General features: G+C 55.5%; 7 protein-coding genes across 7 annotated transcripts; 3 read left to right on the forward strand and 4 right to left on the reverse strand.

Moving 5' to 3' along the window:
* Positions 1-1,062: 1,062 nt before the first annotated feature.
* ISF_05429 (metallo-phosphoesterase) lies at positions 1,063-2,650 on the forward strand (the record flags this gene model as incomplete). Its single annotated transcript, XM_018849034.1, has 2 exons — positions 1,063-1,609; positions 1,680-2,650. The coding sequence occupies 2 exons, from the start codon at positions 1,063-1,065 to the stop codon at positions 2,648-2,650; spliced, it is 1,518 nt and encodes a 505-aa protein (XP_018703605.1).
* A 1,114-nt stretch (positions 2,651-3,764) lies between these two features.
* On the forward strand, positions 3,765-4,646 carry ISF_05430 (hypothetical protein; the record flags this gene model as incomplete). Its single annotated transcript, XM_018849035.1, has 1 exon — positions 3,765-4,646. One exon carries the CDS (start codon positions 3,765-3,767, stop codon positions 4,644-4,646), a length of 882 nt encoding a protein of 293 aa, XP_018703606.1.
* A 469-nt stretch (positions 4,647-5,115) lies between these two features.
* Positions 5,116-6,410, forward strand: ISF_05431 (histidinol-phosphate aminotransferase; the record flags this gene model as incomplete). Its single annotated transcript, XM_018849036.1, has 2 exons — positions 5,116-5,189; positions 5,267-6,410. 2 exons carry the CDS (start codon positions 5,116-5,118, stop codon positions 6,408-6,410), a joined length of 1,218 nt encoding a protein of 405 aa, XP_018703607.1.
* A 382-nt stretch (positions 6,411-6,792) lies between these two features.
* Positions 6,793-8,751, reverse strand: ISF_05432 (Glycoside hydrolase, family 76; the record flags this gene model as incomplete). Its single annotated transcript, XM_018849037.1, has 1 exon — positions 6,793-8,751. One exon carries the CDS (start codon positions 8,749-8,751, stop codon positions 6,793-6,795), a length of 1,959 nt encoding a protein of 652 aa, XP_018703608.1.
* Positions 8,752-13,996: 5,245 nt separating this feature from the next.
* Positions 13,997-14,912, reverse strand: ISF_05433 (hypothetical protein; the record flags this gene model as incomplete). Its single annotated transcript, XM_018849038.1, has 3 exons — positions 13,997-14,351; positions 14,417-14,559; positions 14,628-14,912. 3 exons carry the CDS (start codon positions 14,910-14,912, stop codon positions 13,997-13,999), a joined length of 783 nt encoding a protein of 260 aa, XP_018703609.1.
* Positions 14,913-16,791: 1,879 nt separating this feature from the next.
* Positions 16,792-18,698, reverse strand: ISF_05434 (Zn(2)-C6 fungal-type DNA-binding domain protein; the record flags this gene model as incomplete). The annotated part of the gene is made up of 5 exons (XM_018849039.1): positions 16,792-16,884; positions 17,368-17,454; positions 17,538-17,709; positions 17,795-18,220; positions 18,259-18,698. 5 exons carry the CDS (start codon positions 18,696-18,698, stop codon positions 16,792-16,794), a joined length of 1,218 nt encoding a protein of 405 aa, XP_018703610.1.
* Positions 18,699-19,408: 710 nt separating this feature from the next.
* ISF_05435 (Major facilitator superfamily domain, general substrate transporter) lies at positions 19,409-21,287 on the reverse strand (the record flags this gene model as incomplete). The annotated part of the gene is made up of 5 exons (XM_018849040.1): positions 19,409-19,698; positions 19,823-20,118; positions 20,182-20,389; positions 20,446-20,775; positions 20,861-21,287. 5 exons carry the CDS (start codon positions 21,285-21,287, stop codon positions 19,409-19,411), a joined length of 1,551 nt encoding a protein of 516 aa, XP_018703611.1.
* Positions 21,288-21,680: the final 393 nt, after the last annotated feature.

Here is a 21,680-nt window from a genome sequence, read left to right on the forward strand (position 1 = left end):
TGGCAGCGACCCTAGCCACCGACCACGTTTGACGCCACGGGGGAGACGATACTGGTTACGGGCTACTGGTAGTCGATAGGTAGTTATTTGGTCGATCGTTTTACGTGATGCCTTCTGAGACGACCGGTCTGGAAGCCCAAGACGAGTTCAGTTCGCAGTATCTGGCCATGCACGTCACCACAACCACCGCCTTTGGATCGACGACTCCTACTCCGTACAACTCCGGACAACCTTTTTACGTTTACAAATGCCCGTCCTACCAGTGGATGCAACGGTGCAAACCCCTGGGCTCTTCCTCTTCCTCTTGCCCGTCGCAGTATTGGGCGGAAGTTCGGCCCGCATCCATGGCGCGCTAATCACCACTTAAGACGGCAGCTCGACTGATGATGTCCCATTTCTGCAACGATGCAAGCAAAAGGCCTCTCAATGGCCCACAAGGCGTCGACAGACTACCAGTAGGGCTCCTGAAAAAGGCAGCCACAGAGGGGAATCCAGGTGCCCTATGTGCCGAATCCCCGGCAAGCGAATCAAAAATCTCTGTCGTCTGGTGTTGATCAAGCCAGCTCTGCAGGTGTGTGACATCCGTTTCTGTACAAGGCTGTTGCTCCGCGCTGCCCGCAGAGATCTAGTTAGACCTCAACCCTCCAGCGACCGCAAATCATCACCTAGCAGACTGTAGCTAGTTTCTACGTGGTTACTAAGTCACTTCGTAATAGGATGTGGTGTGCCTTTTACTCGCATCAAGGGTCACCTTGTTCAAAATAGGCAGCTGAGCACATGCCTCTTATCCACATGCCCGTAACTATTCTCCCTGGCCGTTGCTTCTTGTCCGCGGTGTGGAAATTGGCCGTGGAACACTGGTCGGTAACGTGTGGTCTTGATCTTCCTTCATATTCAAGTGCAATATCAGCCGTCTTCGCAAGGTAGCCTTCCCTCGGGGTATCTCGGGAATCGTTAACGGAGTTCACTCTTTTCTCCTTTTCGTTCGCTCTTCCCAACTTATCGCTGCATCAGCAGCTTCCTGCAGGGGTTATCGACCAGCTCATTATCAATCTGCCCATGATGAATTCTTTGACGCGGATTCTGACCATTGTGTCGCTTGCATTGCTCTCGCCTGTGCTGGCTCGCCGCCATGAAGTGCTCAATTCCCAGGTTCGTCTGGCGTATGTTGGTGACACCGCTATGAGGGTGTCTTGGAACACTTTCCGTCAGCTCAAGAAACCGACTGTCCACTACGGCACGGAGCCCGACAAACTGCACCACCGGGCTTCGTCTCACGAGTCTGTCACGTACGACACGTCGCTCACGTACAACAACCACGTAACCATCGACGGCCTGGAGCCAGACACACAGTACTACTATCTCCCGGGCCATCTGCTGCGCGACAATGCAACCACGCCGCCTTACACCTTCCGCACCAGCCGTCCCGCCGGTGACATGACGCCGTACTCTGCTGCCGTCATCATCGACATGGGCACCATGGGTCCTAGGGGACTGACTACCTCGGCTGGCCAGACCGTGTCGCCCAACAACATTCTCAAGCCGGGCGAGCAAAACACCGTCCAGTCTTTGGAGAATGCACTAGACACGTACGACCTTCTCCTTCACCGTAAGTCCTGAAATATTCCGCATGCCAGCTCTCTTCGGCACGTTCACGACTGCTGACACGAGAATGATAGCTGGCGACTATGCCTACGCCGACGCCTGGCTCAAGGAAATCGCCGAGGGCTTCCTGCCCAACACGACCATGAACGACGGCTGGGAGGTCTACGAGTCCATCCTCAACGACTACTTTGACGAGATGACGCCCATGACCACCACCAAGCCGTGGATGGTCGGCGCCGGCAACCACGAGGCCAACTGCATCTGCGGCGGCTACGACGACCCCTTCAACCACGTCAGCTACAACACCAGCGTCTGCAGCCCCGGCCAGACCAACTTCACCGGCCTGCGCACCCACTTCCGCATGCCCTCGGACGTCGGATCCGGCGGCGCCGGCAACTTCTGGTACAGCTTTGACCACGGCATGGTGCACTACGTCATGCTCGACACCGAGACGGACCTCGGCCACGGCTTCGTCTCACCCGACGAGCTCAACGGCGGCGAGGGCGACCACGCGGGGCCCTTTGGCGCCTACGCCAATGCGCAGACGGACTGGCTCGAGGCGGACCTCAAGGCCGTCGACCGCCGCAAGACGCCGTGGGTCATCGCGGCGGGACACCGGCCGTGGTACCTGTCGCTGGCCAACGTCACGCACACCATCTGCTGGATGTGCAAGGACGTGTTCGAGCCGCTATTCCTCGAGTACGGCGTGGACCTGTACATCTCGGGCCACGCGCACTTTTACCAGCGCTCCGCGCCGCTCAATGATAGCGTGGTCGACCCGAACGAGCTGAACAACCCGTCGGCGCCGTGGTACATCACCAACGGCGCGGCAGGCCACTACGACGGCCTGAGCAAGGCGGCTAAGCAGAAGAAGCCGTACGAGCGCTTCCGGCTGGACGAGAACGACGCGACGTACGGCTGGTCGCGGCTGACGTTTCATAACTGCACGCACATGACGCACGAGTTTGTCGCGAGCAACAACAATACTGTGCTCGATAGCGCAACTCTGTTCAAAGACAGGAGCTGTGATGCAAAGAGCAATTGAGTTGATGTTGATGTAATCTGGCTGCTTGGGGGTTTGCGGGCAACTGCCAGGTATTAACTAGGATGCATGTACTATATACAATTAGGCAGTTGTAGTTACATAGGTAATTGTTTGAAACAGGCATTGTAAACGTAATAGGACAACTGGTTTAATGGCTATTCCCAAGTATAGCCCAACTACTTATTTTTTTTTTCCTGTCCTTCGAATATATGCCAGGGCAGGTCGTCGTCGTACGGATGCGTACATAGGTAGGCAGCTCACAGTATTGTAGTGACCTACAGTACAACCTTGGAGTGAGGATATGCAGGTACTGAATGGTGTGAGTCTAATGGGAAAACCCCAGGGTCAAGCCACTTTGCCAATCTCTTGAAACAAGGCATCGCTGGCTGATTCGTAGGCTGACATGGGCTTGGTTCCCTCCCGTGCTGGAGCCGCCCCCATGGCATGGACGAAATCTGGAAGAGCATCCCGAGGCTGGCGCCATTGCCACGATTGCGGTACAAACCCAACACCCCCTGCACCAACGCGTAACCTTTCAGAGAGCTCCGGCTACGGTCGCTCCTGGAGGCCAACCAACTACTCTGATGCTTGGTCTTGAATGACTTTGGCCAAGGCGACTGAGTGATGCCATGGCATTGGACACTGGACGCTAGGGAGTCACTATTCGACGCCACGGGGGGAAAGCTGTAACTAGTTGATAACTAACTTGTCAGCCCTCGCTCATGGGAGAGCGGGACGTGCCGCTCCACCGCCCGACAAAGCTGAGAGCTTGTTGCCCGCTGTTAGTTCGTGAGGCTGAATTACGCATATTGGCACATGGGAAGACAGCCACCTTTGTGAAATATCACATGGGCCCTTGTCCCCTTTGTAACGGAAAACAGTGATGCTTGTCGACATTGACGTGCCCTCTCTGGACCTCGCTTCACTCTCTTCGTGAGACACACCAACTATTCAACCATCGCTGCTGCTTTGTTTAGGACCCTCAAAGAGTGCGCTGACACCGAAACGCAACCAGACGATCCAGGGTCAACCTCCCCCTCCCCGAACCCCAAGCAGCCCAACCGGCAAGCCGAGTCCGACCGGTGGCGAAGAGAGGACCAGAAAGGAAGAAAGGATGCTCGCCGCGCGGGACAACGTCTGCGGCTACGACGGCAACGCGGACCTGTACGGCGTCGGCGTGCGCGTCGGTCTGTACGCGCAGTGGTCCGCCACGCTCCTGTCCACCGTCTTCGAGCCGCGCAGCGAGCCCGGCCTGCGCACCGCCAACCTCATCATCCAGCTCGCCGTCTTCCTCGGCCTGTGCACCGAGAGCGCCCGCGCCTCCGCCACCACCCCGACCGGCCCCCACGCCTCCGCCGCCGTCATCACCCAGTTCCTGCTCTGCGGCTCGCTCTCCAGCGTCACCGGCGACGGCGTCGGCCACCTGCGCTCGCTCTCCGGCGCCGCCCGCCTGCTCTTCTACACCGCGCTGTCCGCGTACGGCTGCTGGTTCTGGTTCGTCGGCGTCGACGTCATGATGAGCGGCGACGGTGGTGGTGGTGGTGGTTGTGAGGAGGTGGCCTTTCTCGGTCGCGCTTCGTTTGAAGGCTGGTTCCGCGTGCTGGGCAAGGTCGCGTCCGTCCTCGGGCTGGTCACCTGCGTCGGGCTCGTCAAGTACTGGCTGTACCTGGTGGTGACGCGCTTCCGGTCGGGCTTCGGGAGCGGTCTGGCGGCCAACGCGCACCTCTACGGCGGCGCCAAGGCGAGTCGGCCGCGCATCGAGCTGAGCCTGCTGGCGCTGTCGGCGGGCCTGCTGGTGCTCTCGGCCATGACGGTCGAGTATTTGATCCGTGCCAACGGCGTGCAAAAGGTCGGCCCCGCGGACCTGGACTCGGTCGGGCAGCTGATCCCGCTGATTGCGGGCTGCATGGGCGCAGCGCTGGTGGTGTGGCGGATCATCATGCACGGGCTGTTTCTCAAGAAGCGATGCTTGTTTCTCTTTGGCTTTCATTTATGATGGGTGGGTTTCTTATTGCAATTTTTTATGAGCAGGCAGCTAGCTTAGACATCTTTTTGATTTATAGAGCGTGCATAAGTAGAGGATTAAATCATAGATTTATTTTTATTTGTTTTCTTTTGCAGATTCGTCGTCATCATCTTCAACTCACTGCCCGGTGGTGGCCTGCGCTCTCCATCATCTCCGGCCCCACCAGCTCTTTAGGAAGCCCCGCGATGCGATGACCAAAGCTTCCTCCGGCCTCGGCGCAGCCTGAACGCTGCGTCCTCAACTTTTCTCACAGCCCGGCGATTGTCGACAAAGAGTCACCGCATCTACACACAAAACCTCCTATTCTAAGAGGACGCCAAATCGTCGCGTCACATTTTACCTCCCATCGACATCCGGTCTGACGCCAATTGAAGTCTAGCGAGATTTAAAAAATAGAACCACCCAAATTCCTGCTTGCGTTGGCCCCTCCATCATCACCATGCCGGCCTTCAACCTCGCGACCTGCGCGCGACCCAACATCCTCGCCCTGCAGCCGTACCGCTGCGCCCGAGAGTTCGTATTATTCCTCCCCTCTCTTCTTTCCTCCTTCCACCCACTCTGTCCATCCTGCTCACGCCAGCCATCCGCAGCGACTACAAAGATGACGGCACCAACGTCCTCCTCGACGCCAACGAAAACGCCTTCGGCCCCTCCCTCGCCCCCTCCGCCCTCACCGCCGCCTCCTCCTCCTCCTCCGGTGCCGACATCGACTTCCTCGGCCTCCACCGGTACCCCGACCCCCACCAGGACGACCTCAAGCGCCTCCTCTGCACCCTCCGCAACACCCACGCCCACACGCCCAAGACGCTGACCCCGGCCCACCTCTTCGTCGGCGTCGGCTCCGACGAGGCCATCGACGCGCTCCTCCGCTGCTTCTGCGTCCCCGGCCGCGACCGCATCCTCGTCTGCCCGCCCACCTACGGCATGTACGCCGTCTCCGCACAAGTCAACGACGTCGCCCTCCTGCGCGTGCCGCTCCTCCCCGCTCCTTCCTTTGCGCTCGACCTACCCGCCGTCACCGCTGCGCTCTCCGGACCGGACGCGGAGACCATCAAGCTCGCATACTTTTGCTCGCCGGGCAACCCGACCGGCTCGCTGCTGGCGCGCGCCGACGTGGAGGCCGTCCTCGCCCACCCGACCTGGAACGGCGTCGTCGTCCTCGACGAGGCCTATGTCGACTTTGCCGACGACTCCGCCTCCCTCGCGGAGCTCGTCACGGAGCACCCCAACCTCGTGGTCATGCAGACCCTGTCCAAGGCGTTCGGCATGGCCGGCATCCGCCTCGGCGCCGCGTTCGCCGCGCCAGAGGTCGCCCGCCTGCTCAACAGCCTCAAGGCGCCGTACAACGTGTCCAGCCCGACCAGCGCGCTCGCGCGCGCGGCGGTCGGCGAGGAGGGTCTCGCGGTCATGCGCGCGAACCGAGCGCGCATCGTCGAGCAGCGCGACCGCTTGGTGCGCGAGCTGCCAGCGATCCCGGGCGTCGGCCGCCTGCGCGGCGGCACGGACAGCAACTTTTTGCTCTACGAGATGCTCGACGCCGCGGGCAGGCCCGACAACGACGTTGCGTACAAGGTCTACTCGGTGCTTGCTGAGAACCGCGGTGTCGTGGTGCGCTTCCGCGGCAAGGAGCACGGCTGCCTTGGCTGCCTGCGCATCACGGTGGGCACGGAAGAGGAGGTGACTCGCTTTCTCGCTTCGCTAAAAGAGGTCCTGGCACAAGTTAGAGGTCAATGAGGCGTAGACGACCATAGATGAGACGATAGATGGATAGATGGGAAAATACGGAAGCGAACTGGTTATTTCGATAAAACATAGAGACAAAGATTTAAGTATCTGTTAATATTTCCTGCCGGCCATTTATGCCAGGTTTATTATATTTTTATAAGTCTATCCAAGAGTCGCCTCAAGCGTTTAGCCTTGCCACGCGTGGCGGTCATCTAGAGCCGCCAAACATTGAGCACGATAATACATAAAAACTCCTTCCAACAAAAACATTGGAATTGAAAAGTACAAAGGATACAACATAGAAGGAAATTCGTAACATCGTAAAAGAAAAGGAAAAAAGAAAAAAAAAAGCGACGAGAACTGTTAGTCCACGTCCCGGAGACGAAGGCGTTTATACCAGCCAGTTTACCAAGGCTGAGCCCAAGGCAACAGCCAGGGCAAAGCAGACGTGGTTGGCATAACTGGTCGTGGAAACAGACTCGCCGGTGGGAGCTGGTAACGTAGCTATACTATGTGTTAGAGAAGACGGCAGTCCGGTTCCGGGCTTGGTTTGGTTGTTGGGAATGGAAAAGAAGGTGGAGATGGTGTGGTGTGAGGAAGGCGAGGAGGAGTACAATGATGAGCAGGGTCCGGAACAGGAGGGCGTGGGATTGAGGGTGATGGTGATGTCGGAAGCAGAAGACTCAGAGGCGGTGCAAGACGGGCAAGACGTCGTCGGCAACTCACTCTTTTCAGTGGCCGAAGTCTCACTAGTCTTGCTCGAGGGTGTCGCCTGAGTCTGGATGGGAACAGATGATGTGGAAATGGCCAGGGTTGTTGATGCAGAGCTAAAACTCTCGGTGTTGGAACTGGCTGGGCTGGAACCCGTGGTGCTGGGAGTGTCGGATGTTGGCGCACTGGTAGGCGTAGGCTGAGGTGCAGATGATGAGGTGGCAGTGGGCTCTGAAGAGGTAGAAGCTTTATAGGTGGTGGTTGAGGCAGGTGTGCTCGCAGGTGTTGGGGTTTCTGTTGCGCTCGAGGCAGGCTTCTCAGACGTACTATTTTCCGTCGGGGAAATCGTCGCAGAAGTGTTCTCTCTGTTGGGATCAACAGCTGGGAAGTTGGCATCCAAGTTGCGCGTGATGCTGCCAGCCTGCATGGGAGGAGGAGCCGCGTTGATGAGCAGGCCCTGAACGGCTCCGAGAGCGTTCATTTGGGGACCCAGGTTCGCCTGGTTATCGAAGCCGCCGGTGGACCACTTCATGCCGCATTGCGTGTTGGTTGTGCCGCCCTGGCAGGACTGAGCAGCCGCCTTGGCCGTGGGAATGAGCCATTGAGCAACCTTGGAGTGGAGAGAAGGAACCATGACGGCACTCTTCCACATCAGGTCTGCCAGGTAGCCCTTGAAGGTGGTCATGTCGGCGTTGCCCTTGAAGCACGAGTCGACGGGTTCGCAGGCGCCCTCGTACATGACATTCTTACTGTCGCCGTCGGTGTAGAAGAACCAGCTGGCGCCATCAAGAAGCTTCTCGGCGCGGTCAGACCATTCGGACTTGCCCGTGTGGTTGGCCAGGACGGCAGCGCCGTACAAATAGATGCCACTAAGATAGGTATAGGACGCTGGGTTTGGCTTTGTGCACTGGTCGCGAATGTCGACGCCGTCGTAGACGCGATAGAGCTCGTGGTCAATCAGGTTCTTGTCCCAAGACCAGTCCCAAATCTTTTGCGCCCACTGAACGTACTTGTCGTCGTTGGTGGCACGGGCAAGACGGGCAGCGAGCTGGAAGAAGCCGCCGTTGCTGATTGCGTTCTTGTAGTTGAGGCCGTTGGGATTGCTGGCGAGGATTTGCCAGAAGACGCCGCCATCGCAGTGGGCGGTGTCCCACTTGGACTCGAGCCATGCGAAGACGTTCTTGCTAATGTCGAGCCACGAGGGAAGATCCTTGTTGGGCTGAGGGAAATTGTTTTCAGCGGCTGACAGAACAGCATTGCCCCAGAAGAAGAGATCGTCGTTGCCCTCCTCATCGGCGTGCTCGGGAGGCAGGTAGTTGTTGTCGGGGCCGATGTTGACTTTGGCAAGGAGGGCATCGAGGACGACATGGTTGTAGCTGGGGTCCTTGGTAACATGATAATAGTCAATCATCATGCCCCAAAGCGCACCAGCCACCCACCAGTAGTAAGGACGGTTGACATTTCCAATGGCCTTGGGGTCATTGGTGGTCGTGTTCCCCTGATAGTAGGCCATTGTGTCATGGGCAATGGTGGCGGCAACGTTGCGGATAGACCTAACGTCCTGAACGTTTAGGTCCTTGGGCATCATAACGGCGGCGGAAGCTGAAGCCAGCAGCGGCAGAAGGGTAATGGACTTCATATTTGCGACGGAGAGAGCGGTTGCAGAGCGAACGAGCGGCGGCAGGTATGAATGTACCTGTGTAAGTGGCTTCAGGTAGGTTGGATCCGACACAGTAGTCTGAAGACTCCAATTGAGGAGGAGAGAGAAGGGGAAAAGAGGTAGCGCAGAGAGACAAAGAAATATGCAAAAAGTCGAATGAGGAGAAAACAAGCGCAGCAGCGAAACAAGCACGATATGAGAAAGGGGATTGGGGAAGAAGGTGTTGTGATAGCTAATAAGCGCCGACTTGGGGCCAGGGGAGGAGAGGTCGGCGGCAAGAAAAGCCAAGCAAAAAGCGAGAGTATGACGAAAGAGATATCACAAGCAAGCACACACAAATTGAAGCTGGAAAAGAAGTGACAGAAATACAAGAAGGGCAGAAATCAAGCTGCCTTTAAAGGAAGCCCAAAAAGAAGAATACAACGCAACAACAGAAGGAAATCGGTCTGGACAAACTTGTGAATATCAGATGGCAGGGAGTCGAAGGCTGGTGAATACGAAGACCCGCCTTTGGGTTCGCTGCTGCAGGGCAAGCTCGCAAGCTTGGGTGGTACCTAACTAATAGTAATTCGTAGGGGTATGTAGTAGGTTGATGATGTCGTCGATCTCGGCAGGTGGTTAGCGAGGTGGCAGGATGAGTAAAATTGACAGAGAGAATAAGAGGAAAAAACTATCAGCAGGGAGCTGTTTGATGGAGAATAAACCAGAGCCAGTCGTTTGGAAGGTGACAGGTGCAACATTTTAAAGAAGAGAGGGAAGGAATGGGAAAACAGGGCCGTTGGGCGGTTAGACGTGTCAGGCTGGCTGGCTGCCGTCTGTACGGATACTGTACCTGTATCCGTGCTACCTATGTACAGGTCCTAACAAGGCCGTTGTGTGGGTGTGCATTTGCGGGAGCGGTGGGCTCGTTTGATTTTTTTTCCTTCTGATTTCGTTTTATTTTATTGTTTGTATTATATTTTTATTTTATTCTCCTGTTCTAGTTAAACTGTATTTTTTTTTTCTGGGCATGGCTTCTCAACTCCCCGAGTCTATTGACTGGATCGAGGCGGACGCGGGTAGCCGGGATTGGATTGGCTGAGAGCCTGATGGAGAACAAGAAGGCGACACGCCCTGTGGGACACGGCAGGGGGGAATGCTTGACAGCTGAGGGGCCAGACACGCTATAGTTTTTTCAAAGAAAAAGAGAAGACCAAGGAATGGGAACAGAAAGGACCATGGCGCGGCGGAGCTTGTGCGAGAACGCAAGGGAGAGCGCGCGTGCTGTACGGATTAGTGGTGCTTGCTGGCGATGATTGGGTACTGACTGGGTGGTGTCTTCGTTTTCCACCAAAAAAGCCCACCCACCGAACCATAAACACTTTGACGCCATTCGACACCCCCTCGACCACCACCCTCAGCCCGATGAGACGGACCATGTTTGATACGAGCACCGGCACTCCATGGTTCGATCAACGGACGGAGGTGCTCGGGACGAGATATTACCGGGCTATGGATTGTTTTCCTGGATGCGTCCCTGTCCGTGCTCTCCTACGCGCCGGCTTTCATCTTCGCGGGGTTCCTTCGTTTGTTCTGTCCTGTGCCTCATCAGCGTAACAGTGACGACTCATTCATTCACTGACGAGATCACTGCCAAGGTCTATGCCACTCAACTAGTGCACCAGCGAATGCCCATCCCGCCGTCTCTTTTTGTCAGCCGAAGAGTCCTGGTACAGGAGGGCACCAAACAACCCCGCCCCTTCCCTCCTCAATCAATCAATCAAGGTTATGATATCTGACAATGGTCGATTGTTCCTGAATCCGAACCCTCCTTAATCAATGCACCGTCAATCATAATGACCCATGATAACCAGTTGAGGCAATCTTGAACCCTGCCAACCACTCGTTTTACACTGACTGACGCTTTATCTACATTATTAGCCTTTTCATCCTCCCCTTCCTCGTTTCGTGACCCGCACTGGACGTCGCAGGCGGTAGCGGCCCCAGCCAACCAGACAGGGCTGGGAAAAACGAAAAGGTCCGTAATAGTGAAGCCCATTGCTTGCCACGATTCTAGCTGCATTTTCTACACCCAAGGGGAATACAGCAACACTAGCAATTGCTAGCCTTGGTCGGTCCAAGTCGACTGGTGAGGCCGTCATCGCCAGAAGAGAGGAGGCAAGCCAGCCAACGCTAAGGCTTAGCTGGGCGCTAAAACGCTGGCCGGCCACCGGCTTTCCGGCCGCTGAAAGATGCGCTAAAAATACAGCGGCTTTGCCTTCCCTGCTAGCTCACCCGCTGAGCCGCGTCCTTGTCTCGGGCGGGAGATGGGATTATTAGAGGGCCTTGTAGCTACCTAGGCATTTGAACAATGCCGCGATACATTCCAGCCGGCATTGCTTGCTCAGCTTGCCTACCTCAAACCACAATTTCGGCGGGGAAATTAGACAGGGAATTAAAGGAACCCGGGAACACCTGTTCCTGCTTCGGCTGCTGGCTTCTGCACGAACCCAAAACAATGTGCCCGTTCTTGGCTCGGCCCCCTGTCTCGTCTCAAGGAGCACCTCAGTCGGCAGTTTCCTCACGTCGGGGCGCAGCGACCAGTAACGAGCTGTCTAATTCGTAGACGAGAAACCTCTCATACTCAATCTGCAAACAAATATGGCCGAGACAGCTCGCACTCACACACACACACACACACACGCAGGCTCACACACAACCAAAAGGAGAGTCAGTTCGTCCGACTCAACTGGCCTCGATATCGGCCCATATCATGGTGTTACCTGCCACATGCCCTTGTTGATTGGATATGACAAAATGTGTCGGCTTGGACATGCAAGTTGCGCCTCCAATTTGGCTTGGTTCTGCAAGTATTCTTTCCGCTTCATTTTCCACATCTCTTCCATTTCCGGCTCCATCGGCCCATCTCATCTCATACATGCCAGCCTCGTCGCTGCGCCCCCATCCCAGCCAGCCCGCCCTGCAACCAGCCACATATCCCTCGTGTGCGTTCATTTTCCAAGTCTACAATGATGCTGCAAATCTTCTTCCTGTTGTGCGAGTAAGCCCAAGACTCGCACACCCAGCCTTGGCCTCGGACAAGTCATACCCACCAAGCACATATGTACTCGCCGCTGAGCCGCCGTGTGATCCGCATGATCGCCCATGTAAGCTGAGGTGTGCATGCACAGAACTCGGGCATCGCCTACACATCGGCGGCTCATTGCAGTTTCCCGTAGAGACACGCCGAGACAGATCTCAGTACCCATATGCACACTTCGTCACACACGGTCCCAATCTAGTTGCATTCTCACGCCCCCAAATTCAACCTAGGGCATTCTTCTTCTTTGTCATAGCTCCTGGCATCCTTTTCCCAACAAGGCTCCTCGATGCGATCGATGGGCTCCTCCAGGCCATCCACACACACCCAGGCATAAAATAATGCGGCTTTATTATGCCCATAACAATAACTTACTGAACCCCTTCCGCAAGTCCGCGTTGATCCGACCACGCTAACAACCACCACCGGTCTCCCAGCCCCGAGAACTCCGGCAATCCGGCTCTGGGCATCCCTCGGCCGCTGTCGTTTGTGCCCGCCACGGTTCCATCCTCCGTGATCCAAGCTGCCCAACTAACTAGTGTCCAGTAGTTAGATGGCACCTTGGGAAAAAAAAGAAGCAACGCACCGTTTCCACAACTGAAGCCTACCTTGTTAGTTAGTTGCCAAGTTTTTCTCCGTCAGCGCGGGGTAAAACATCTGTGCTCAGTCCTATAACGGATGAGAATGCAGCACCTTCATCCCAACCGACGTCACGACAGTCTCTTCTCCCCTCTATTCCCCCTCTATGAATCCGATCAAAAAACTCACATGTGCCTCCGAGGAATGTCCTATGTGTCCCCCCTCATTCCTTTCTTCTTCTTACCGCCTAGGTCTTCACATCATCCTGTCCGAGTTAGCTGCATCAGTCAGCGCATCGTGAGCTAAACCACGACTGGTATCTTTTTCTCCGTAACCATATTGTCCTTGCGCATATCTCGAAGACCTTGTAAGTACGGTTAGCCAAAACGCCACCGGTGCGTTGGTGAGAGTCGGTCCACCTCGTGTTCGCTTGCTTCGGCCCAGCCACCAAACATGCCGCTCCCAACATTATCCTACGGAAGAGAAAAGAAGGTACATGCGTGCGTATGAGATGGGATCAATATTGGGGTTTCGACTTGATTGTGTTTTGGGCATAGGGCTGCATATTGATTGAGGATCGTACTGCATGCTCAACTACTTTGTTATATTTAGAATACGAGCACCTTTGATGAACCAATCTTGTTTCGCTCCGCCTTTTCAAAATCCCATGTTAAGAGGCGTTTTCCGTACACTGAAATGAGGAAAAGCAAAACACAAAACATTAAAGGAATAACCAGCTCATCGTTTCAGCTCTTCGGGCGCATCATCGTATTCCGCATGGCTGACTCTCGACATGCATGACGCTAACAATGCGTGCTCACCGATATGGCTTTTTGCTTCGTATGGCCCAAAAATTCGTCCACATACAAAGCATCAAACGCCAAATCACAACGGCCAAGAAACGGCCAAGGACGAAAGAATATGCAAAAGAAAAGGGAGGTGCTTTGAGGGGCTACAGCAGCTTCTACAGCAGCCGCGCATCCGTCTATTTTTATCTACTGCCAGCCTTGCATATACGCACTCGTATACCCGTTGCCCTCTGTCGTCGCTACTGCACCCAAGCCGCGACGAGAGACAACGGCTGGAAAGGAAGCCGGTCTCTGAAAATTGGCCATCACCATTGAACCGATATGTAGAATTGCGGGTTTGCGTCTACGTTTGCCAACGAGAACAAGCTCGCCCCCGAATGTACAATGTTGCCGAGCTGACAAGCCTTCAAAATAGTTATTTCGACTTGCCACTATGAAGCTGAGAAAGAATTCCAAACGCCAGGCCATGAGTACCAAAGTACAGAAAACAAAAAAAAAAAAACTCCCAAGATGCAGCCAGATGAGATAAAAACAAAACGCCAGTGCATCCACGCTGGTAGATTGCACTCATGTGTATCGGGGGTATAATCTTTTTCGAGATGGGCCGGTGCCCATACCATGCCATGCAGGCCAAATGCTCGCAAGCCGTTTCAAGCCAAGCTCATACAGGCCTTAATCCTCCCTCAGGCCGAGCTCCGTCGCATCCTCACTCCTGAAATACTCTTCTCTGACCGCCAGAACGCGTATGCGACGAGTCCTAGAGAAGGAGGCCGGCAAAAACGGTACTTGCTGCGACCACAATAGCTGTCCAAGCCTGCACATCTTGCGTGCTGGCAGCACTTTCTGGCGTGTCCGACGGCAGATATAACAGCGCCGTATTCTTAGTGGGCACCATGGTTATATCGGCCGAATTGTCGTCGTCGCCACTGGGTTTGGGGATATCTGTCAATGTCAAGACTCCCCATTTCACGTCCGTTCCGGTAAGAGTCGAGGTCCATGAGAGCTCAGTAGGACCAGTAACGATGCCGTTCTTGTATCCGGACTTGTAGCTCGAGTAACCGGAACATGTCGCTGCGGTTCGTCCGTCGAGATTGCATCCAATGTCGGCAATACTGGAAATACTCTTTGTCAGCTAACTTCTTCTAGGGAATGGAGTAGTGCTTGGAAGCCGCCGTACAAGGTGGATGTGTATGTGCCGTGAAATTCGACCGTCTTGGGGCCTTCGATGATGATGAATGGAAATTCCAGCGCGAGGTTGCACGCTTGCTTGGGCTCTTTGCGGCAGAATATTGTATAGGTTGTACAATTTTTTACGTCGTCCTGTCATGATTATTGTCAGAAAGGGGCTGCGCTGCACTGCGCCACGGCTCTGAGCAAAGTTGACGTACGGATGATAGGATGCTGCCTCGGAGGGCAGACCAGGCTGCGTTGTCATAGTATGGCAGAAAGACGGGCGCGGTCGTGATTGGGCCGGACGAAGTCACTTTGCGCGTCGAGCCTGATACGGCAGAAAATGCAGAGGAAACGGCTGGAGCTGGTGTCGCAATCGTGGATGTGGTCGTTGGTTGGATTGTGCTGGTGACGGTGCTGCCGGTCGGCACCGTGGACGCGACGCAGAGGGCAAGAAAGCCGAGTAGGATCGCGGCCACGGTGCTGTGGCGCACAGTGGCCATGATCGACAAGACGGTCAAGGTCGTTGGTATTCGAGGCTATTTGGCGGCGGGCGGCGTGTCGATCTCAGAGGGCCAATCGTAGTGGGCAGGAGGCGCTGTAACTGGAGGCCCGGCTTGTAAAAGAAGCTCCGAGGCGTGCGCAGCACTCAAGGTCAATTCCACGCCTTGCAATGAAAGATGCGAAAGTGGTCACAACAATCTGGAGGAGGGGCAAAGCATGGAACAAGGGGGGAAGGAGCAGCTCTAAATAAAAGACACTTGCTTGTGCTTGGGTCGGGCTACGATGCGCCGCCAGGCCGACCGATGACCATCTTCTCCCCAATCCCCTTCCCTTTTGCTTGCTTGTCTGTGTTAATTTTTCTGGGCAAAGTCTTGGAGCTCTTGGCAAATTGGGGCTAGAAGTGGCGCCGCCTTTGAGGACAGATGCACCTGCGAGATTAGTAGTGGTCCCCTGGTCTTAGGTGTAATGGGATGATGCGCTGCTGCAGGCAAGCACAGACTTTCACTAGTCATCTGGTCGGGAATTTATATCAATTATTATAGTAATAGGGGGGCCTCTCTTGCCCCTTCTCCGTCTTTTCTCTTGGCTTTCTCAAGAATTGAGCGAGTTGCGGGCGTGAATTGGCGGTGTATTTTGCCAATGGCTTGGGAGCTGTCTTGGCTGTCATGTCACACATGGCGCTGACGTCGCACTGTTCCGCAAGACCCGTGATACTGGATACAAGCGGCTGTGTACGCAGGGTACAAAGTAAAGGTAGGGGAGACCTGCCAATTTACAGGTACCTACATACTTATTATGCGCGGTAAGGGGGCTTGGTACGTTTCGCCAAGACGTGCTGCAACAGCCTTCTGCGTGAAGCCTGCAGTCTTATGCCCGGGGAATTGCTAGCGCGTTGCGCCGTTATTGCCGGGGAGCCAGGATGGCAGGTAGACCTTGTAGAATTGTTGTATAAGATGAAGGAGATGTGTTCAAGGATCCGAACCTAGGTAGAACAGGCCAAGATGGAGGCAACAGCTGATATTGAAGTATCAAATTTTACGCGTTTGGTACTACTTGCTTTTCTTTGCTTTTCCTTTTCTTTTTCTTGTCTTTCCCCTTCGTTTGCTCGCAGCTGGCAACAAAGTTGCTTGTTTGCTGGCGGCAGCTGCCAAGCCCCAGCTAACCAGCAGCGCAGCCGGCCTCGGTAAGGGTGCACTGCCGCTTTACCGCGTCGGCCGAATCATCGTCGCCGCCAAGCCTTCTGTTCGGCTGCCAAGCCCGCCAGAGAAATGCCATGACCCGGCCAAGCGTAAATTAGGTCTCGTAATTGACCCAGTACCCTGCAGACGCAGCATGTTGGGAGCCGCACATGTAAAGTTTGTCAAATATATCCATATCGCTCTCCTAACCGCTATAGCCATGTCTGTGATACTCGCGATGTCCACGTGAAGCTTCGCAAAGTATCACGATCCATGTTCGACTAGGTAGCCGAGAACCGAGCTCAATCCAGGGGGGCCATCATGACCCCGTCTTCCTTGACCTGGGGAATGAATCAATGGCTTGCCCAATTATGTTTTTCGATCATTACGCACTTGTTTTGGATGTTCGAAGAATGATACGGGTCGCTGCTGCGTTGTCCCTTGCAAGCATAACAACTCCCGTTGTCAATGTCCAAGTCGCTATCCGGAGCGCAAAGCTACCTATGACGCAGTGTTTCCCATTGCAATGCCGTACTGCGTCCAGCAGTACCAGAACGCCCCAAAAGGAAAGATAAAGAGCTGAAAATAAAAGAAAAGAAAAACCAAAGACCGCCGCAAATCGGCAACCTACAGGGGAATTATTACTAAATCAGATATATGTATTGCGCAGAAGCTACACGATTTCGCTCTTTACTCAACATCAGTAGCTCACCCACCACCGTTGCAGCAGCGCCTTGTTAATTGACAGAATCGGCTCCAAGTCTTTCGACGTCGGCTCGATAGCACCCTGCTGCTGCCGCCTGTCAATATGTCTCTTGGCGCACTTGAGACTGTATACGCAGCAGGGCGGCAGGGCTTCGACTCCGCCGTGGGAGTGTTGATGCGCTTGGCTGCGAGCTTGGCTGTGAGCATGGCCATGACTCTGGCCATCTTGCTTTTCCTCACTGTGCTGGTGCTGATGTCCATGTTCGTGGCTGTGGCTGTGGCTGTGGTGCGTGCTGTTGTCGTCCAAGATGTGCTGCATGGTCGTTCATCGACTCCGATACAATGTTGGTCACGGTATCTAGTACAGCTTCGGAAACTATCCTTTGCTGAGACGGGCCAATTTCACTCGAGGCAGAGTTTTCTTGGGAAAGGGCCTTTTCGTGCAAAATAAACAGAGCCCTGAGATAATAGGTAGAGTCAGCAACCATGCGCGCCACAGCGCATGCCTGCCGAGTGCAGCCAAGCGAGCCTGTACTAACCTCACTGCCGTCGCTACAACGCTACAGCGAACCTCCTGCAACCTCTCGCACTCGTCCAGCACCATGTTAAGAAACGTCTGAATTTCGCGATCAAGCTGCTGCAGTTCCATCTGCCGCGACTGCGAGCCGCTTTCAAGATTAGAGACACGATAGCCCGATCGCGCAAATGAACAGCCTGCGCCTGACGTCCGAAGCTTTGGACCTGGCTGCTGTCAAACGGGGCTTCCGGCGCGCGCTGCAGCAAGTCTGCGTGAATGGGTGCGATGCCGCTGAAATCTCGACCTGGTTTTAGATCCGTGGGAAGGATGCTGCCATGTGCAGGCAACTCAGCGGCTGGTTCTGAGCTGATTTGCGCAAGCTCAACCAAGACGATTCTGAACACGCGATCAAAGTCAGCACAAAGTAATGCCCAATAGGACACCGGAGCATAGCCGCGTGTTTGCTTGGGAATCATCTTACCTTTTCAAAACAACTAACCCCCACCAGACGTTACAGTCCTCCTGCATCCTCAGCCTCTGCTCCGGCTCCAGCGGCAGCCTGCTGTCACTTAGCGTCGCGCTCGTCTTGTCCAGGCTGAGCGCGTGCGCGATCCTGACGCACGTTCCAATCGATATATAGGCTGGGTTGAGTTTCTGGCAGGCATATTCATAGCCGGCAATCATGAGCCCCGCCTGAACCAGCGCCGTCGAGGCGCATATGACAGCCTGTGTCTGCGCAAACAGCATCTTGATCATCAGATACGCCGACATGCGAGGCGGGGCGCCTGGCCGCTCGGCCGTGTCCCGGCCCTGCGAGCCTTGGGGCGTCGACACCAGGTACATGGCCATGATGAGGAGCGAAAGTCGGCCAGTGGTGTTCCTCTCCCGGTCCCGGTCTGTGCTGCGGCTTCATGGAATCGCGTTGGTGAAACGATGGGGAGCCACTTGTGAAAGCCTCGAAAGTAGCGCTCAGTGAGTTCCGGGAGGGTGAGCTTCTGGTCCTGGAAGATGCTCGCAACCTCGCGGTTTAGGAGGTCGTCGAGCCCGCCGCTCGCGCCGCCACCGCCAGCCGCGCCACCATTGCTGACGCTGCCGAGGAACTCATAAAGTGAGGCCGGTGGTTCCAGAGCGGACGAAGTCGGGCTGTTGCTTGAGCGGCGTCTCGCCCAGCTAATGGATGAGGAGCCCTGCCAGCCCTGGCTGTCGGAGCGGACCATCGACGAGGTGCGCGACTCGGGGTATTCCTGTTCGTGGCTTGGCGGCGCGTCGTGATAGACGCAGGCGAGACCCCGACGCGTGCAGTAGCCGCACTTGGGCAGCTGCTTGTCGCAGCCTTTTTTGCGCCCCCGGCACGTCACACATACCCAGAGCGCGCTCTGGCTCATGCGCCATCGTCGGATCGTCGGATGATGTTGTCAAATGGTCGAGATTCTTCGCTATCACTGGTGTAATCGAATCGCCGGATGGTGCAGAGCCGACGTGCGCAACGTGGTCCAGGTCGAGGCCGTGGCATCTAGAAGTCGTATGCGAAAGTGAGGCAGAGGCAATCGCTTCTGGCGGCCGCTGATTTACGGCACTTATGTCACCCCGGACAAGGCTCGAGGTTAGGTTCAGGACGAGGAGGCGCTTGAGTGAAGCTTTGTGCCAAACTGGTTAGCTGACTCCAAGTTAGGATGGTACCTTGGACGAGCAGCCAATCACCAATTTGGCTGTTCCCGAACATATATGCCGAAACGGGAAAGTTACGCACTTGCGATCAAGTTTATTGCTTTTTATTACGAAACATGCTTCCCGTGCCAACCCTCATGACGGATTGCCCTTAATCCCGAGATCTGGGTCCTCGACGGAGCGGCTCCGGATCGTGACCTCATAGGTCTCTTGCCTGTGCTAGACTTCTTGTCTCATGGCAGTAAGCCGGCAATCTGCTGGTCCTTTTGACGTTCGACGAGTCAATGGTGATGAACCCTGTAAACGAGGCCCTGATCAAAACCAATTCTGCTGCATTGCCAATAATGCGTTTCCAACGACCCCGGTCTAAGTCTATCCGGCTCTGTGCGGGCAGTTTTATGTACATGATGAATATCGCCCAATCTATCTAGTCTCGCAATGCCGCAAACTTGGACGCCTTTCGCAGTCTGGCACCATACTTGTAAAAGATGAACGGAATCGGCAGCGCTGCACACGCTATCCCGCCCAACAGACTAACCGCTGGCCCGACACCCATCGTCGAGAACATGGGGCGTGCTGCCAGAGGCAGGCCGCACGCGAGGAGCGAGCGAAGAAATGTGTTGGCGGCCAAGGCGCTCGCCGCGTACATACCGTACGTGTCTACGAGAAAGTTGAGGCACTGCTGGAACACAATGTTGAAGCCGGCTCCAACAAATGCTGTGAAAATGTTAGACGCGATGGTTCGGCACAAGGAAAAGAACACTCTTAGACATACCTAACGCCACGGTGGGCAGTATCCAATGAAACCTTGGTGCCGCCGTCCACGCAAACCAAAACATACCCACGACGAGGAGCACGATGCCGATGACAATGGGCGGCAGCCGCGCCTCCGGAACGGGCTTGTTGTTGTTCTTGGCCATGGCCTTGGCATATAGCGGCTGGTTGGCGAGGTTGACGAAGACGGCACACAGCACGCCGATGAAGATTCCGAGGTACGGTAGCGTGGAGACGACGGGGCTGAAGTGGCGGCCTTCGAGGTACACGATCGGGATGACTTCGAGGAACATGTAGATGAGTGCGAACACAAATGATGCGTAAATGGCCATGCAGGTGACGGCTGGCTCTGTGAAAAGCATACTGAGGGACATTGTTAGCGACGAGTTGCTTCGCTTGTGCACGACGTGGGCGAGTCCGACTCACTTTAACGGTCTCACGATATACTTGGTCACAATGTTGCTCATGTTCATCTTTTCCTCTTCGTGCGGGTGCCACCACCGGTCATCGCCCGTTTCCTTGCGCAGGCGGGCCGCCTTTCGTCGCAGCAGCACCGGGCCGTACGTTTCCGGCAGGAAGAAGATGCAAATCACAACGACGGCGAACGAGATGATAGCCTGCATATACTCGGTCCCTGTCGCCTCTTGTCAGCCCACTATACAGACATACATACCGCCTGCGAAAACTCACATCGCCAGCCCAGCTTGGGGTTGACCAGCAGGGCGGAGCCGATGAGCGGCGCGAGCGTAGGCCCGCCGACGACGCAGACGGCGAAAAAGGTCATGGCGACGCCGCGAGTCTTGGGGCCGTAAAAGTCACCCATAGCGGCGGAGACGTTGCTCTGGGGCGCGGAGCCGAAGACGGCGGCGAGGAAGCGGGTGACGAAGATGCTGGCGGCATTTGTGCTCGTGGCCGTGCCGACGCTGAAGAGGGCGAGGCCGAAGACGGGCGGCAGCATGGACCATCGCCGGCCAAAGACCTCACTGACCGGCGCCCACAGCAGGGGACCAACGGCGAAGCCTATCATGCACAGGTGGTCAGTCGTGGTTTTTCGTGATGGCAGCGCGGGTTCAGCAAGTTATGTGAAAACGGGGAGAGAACGCACCCAGGACATAAAGTGACAACACAAGAGTCGCGACCTCGGTGCTCGTGTTGGTGTAGCGCGCGATGACGGGCTCGGCCGGGGCGATGATGGAGGTGCCGAGGGAGCCCACCAGCGCCAAGAGCGACATCTGGACTAGAATCGACACTTTTTTGGCGGAGCTAAAGTTGTGTGGGTTCTCCGGGTCGCCGGGCTCGAAGCGAGCCTGGAAGGCTTTCCTGTCATTGTCCGCGCCGCCGCCGCTGCCGGCGGTGCTGTCCGGCTGGGAGGTATCGTTGAGATCCGGGGTCTCGACATCGTGGCGGTTTGGCGAGATGCCCTTCTCGGTGAGGTCAGCATCCTTGGCGGCTTGCGTGTTGTTGTCCTTCGACTGTAAACTTGAAACCGTGTCTCCTTGGGCCATTTGTGCTGTGGAATGTGTGGTCGACATTGCTGGATATGTCGGGCGACTTAGGTGCAACTATGTAGGACGCGTTCTTTGCATCGTGGGGACGTCTGATTGATCGAAGACGAAGAAAAAAAGACAAGACAGATGTCCGGGAACAAATGCAATAAAAGAAAATATTTCATCTCCGCAGGGCTCGGCCAATGTCTTTATTATTAGGTGGGCGGCATCGGGGGGTCAGGATCAAGGGCCATTATTAGCGGCGACGGCCGGCAGAAGTGGGGGCAGGAACTCCAGAAGCCGAAGCGCGAGCCGTGAGAACCCTTGCGGGTGACTCAATAATCAACTGCAAATAAGTAGCCTACTACCAGGAGTGTGCGGGTTGCATTATTAAGAATCTGTGGGCATGCATTGGCCGCTGGAGCCTTGTTGATGCAT

The sequence above is a fragment of the Cordyceps fumosorosea genome (genome assembly GCF_001636725.1).
Source record: "Cordyceps fumosorosea ARSEF 2679 chromosome Unknown scaffold_13, whole genome shotgun sequence".
NCBI lineage: Eukaryota > Fungi > Ascomycota > Sordariomycetes > Hypocreales > Cordycipitaceae > Cordyceps > Cordyceps fumosorosea.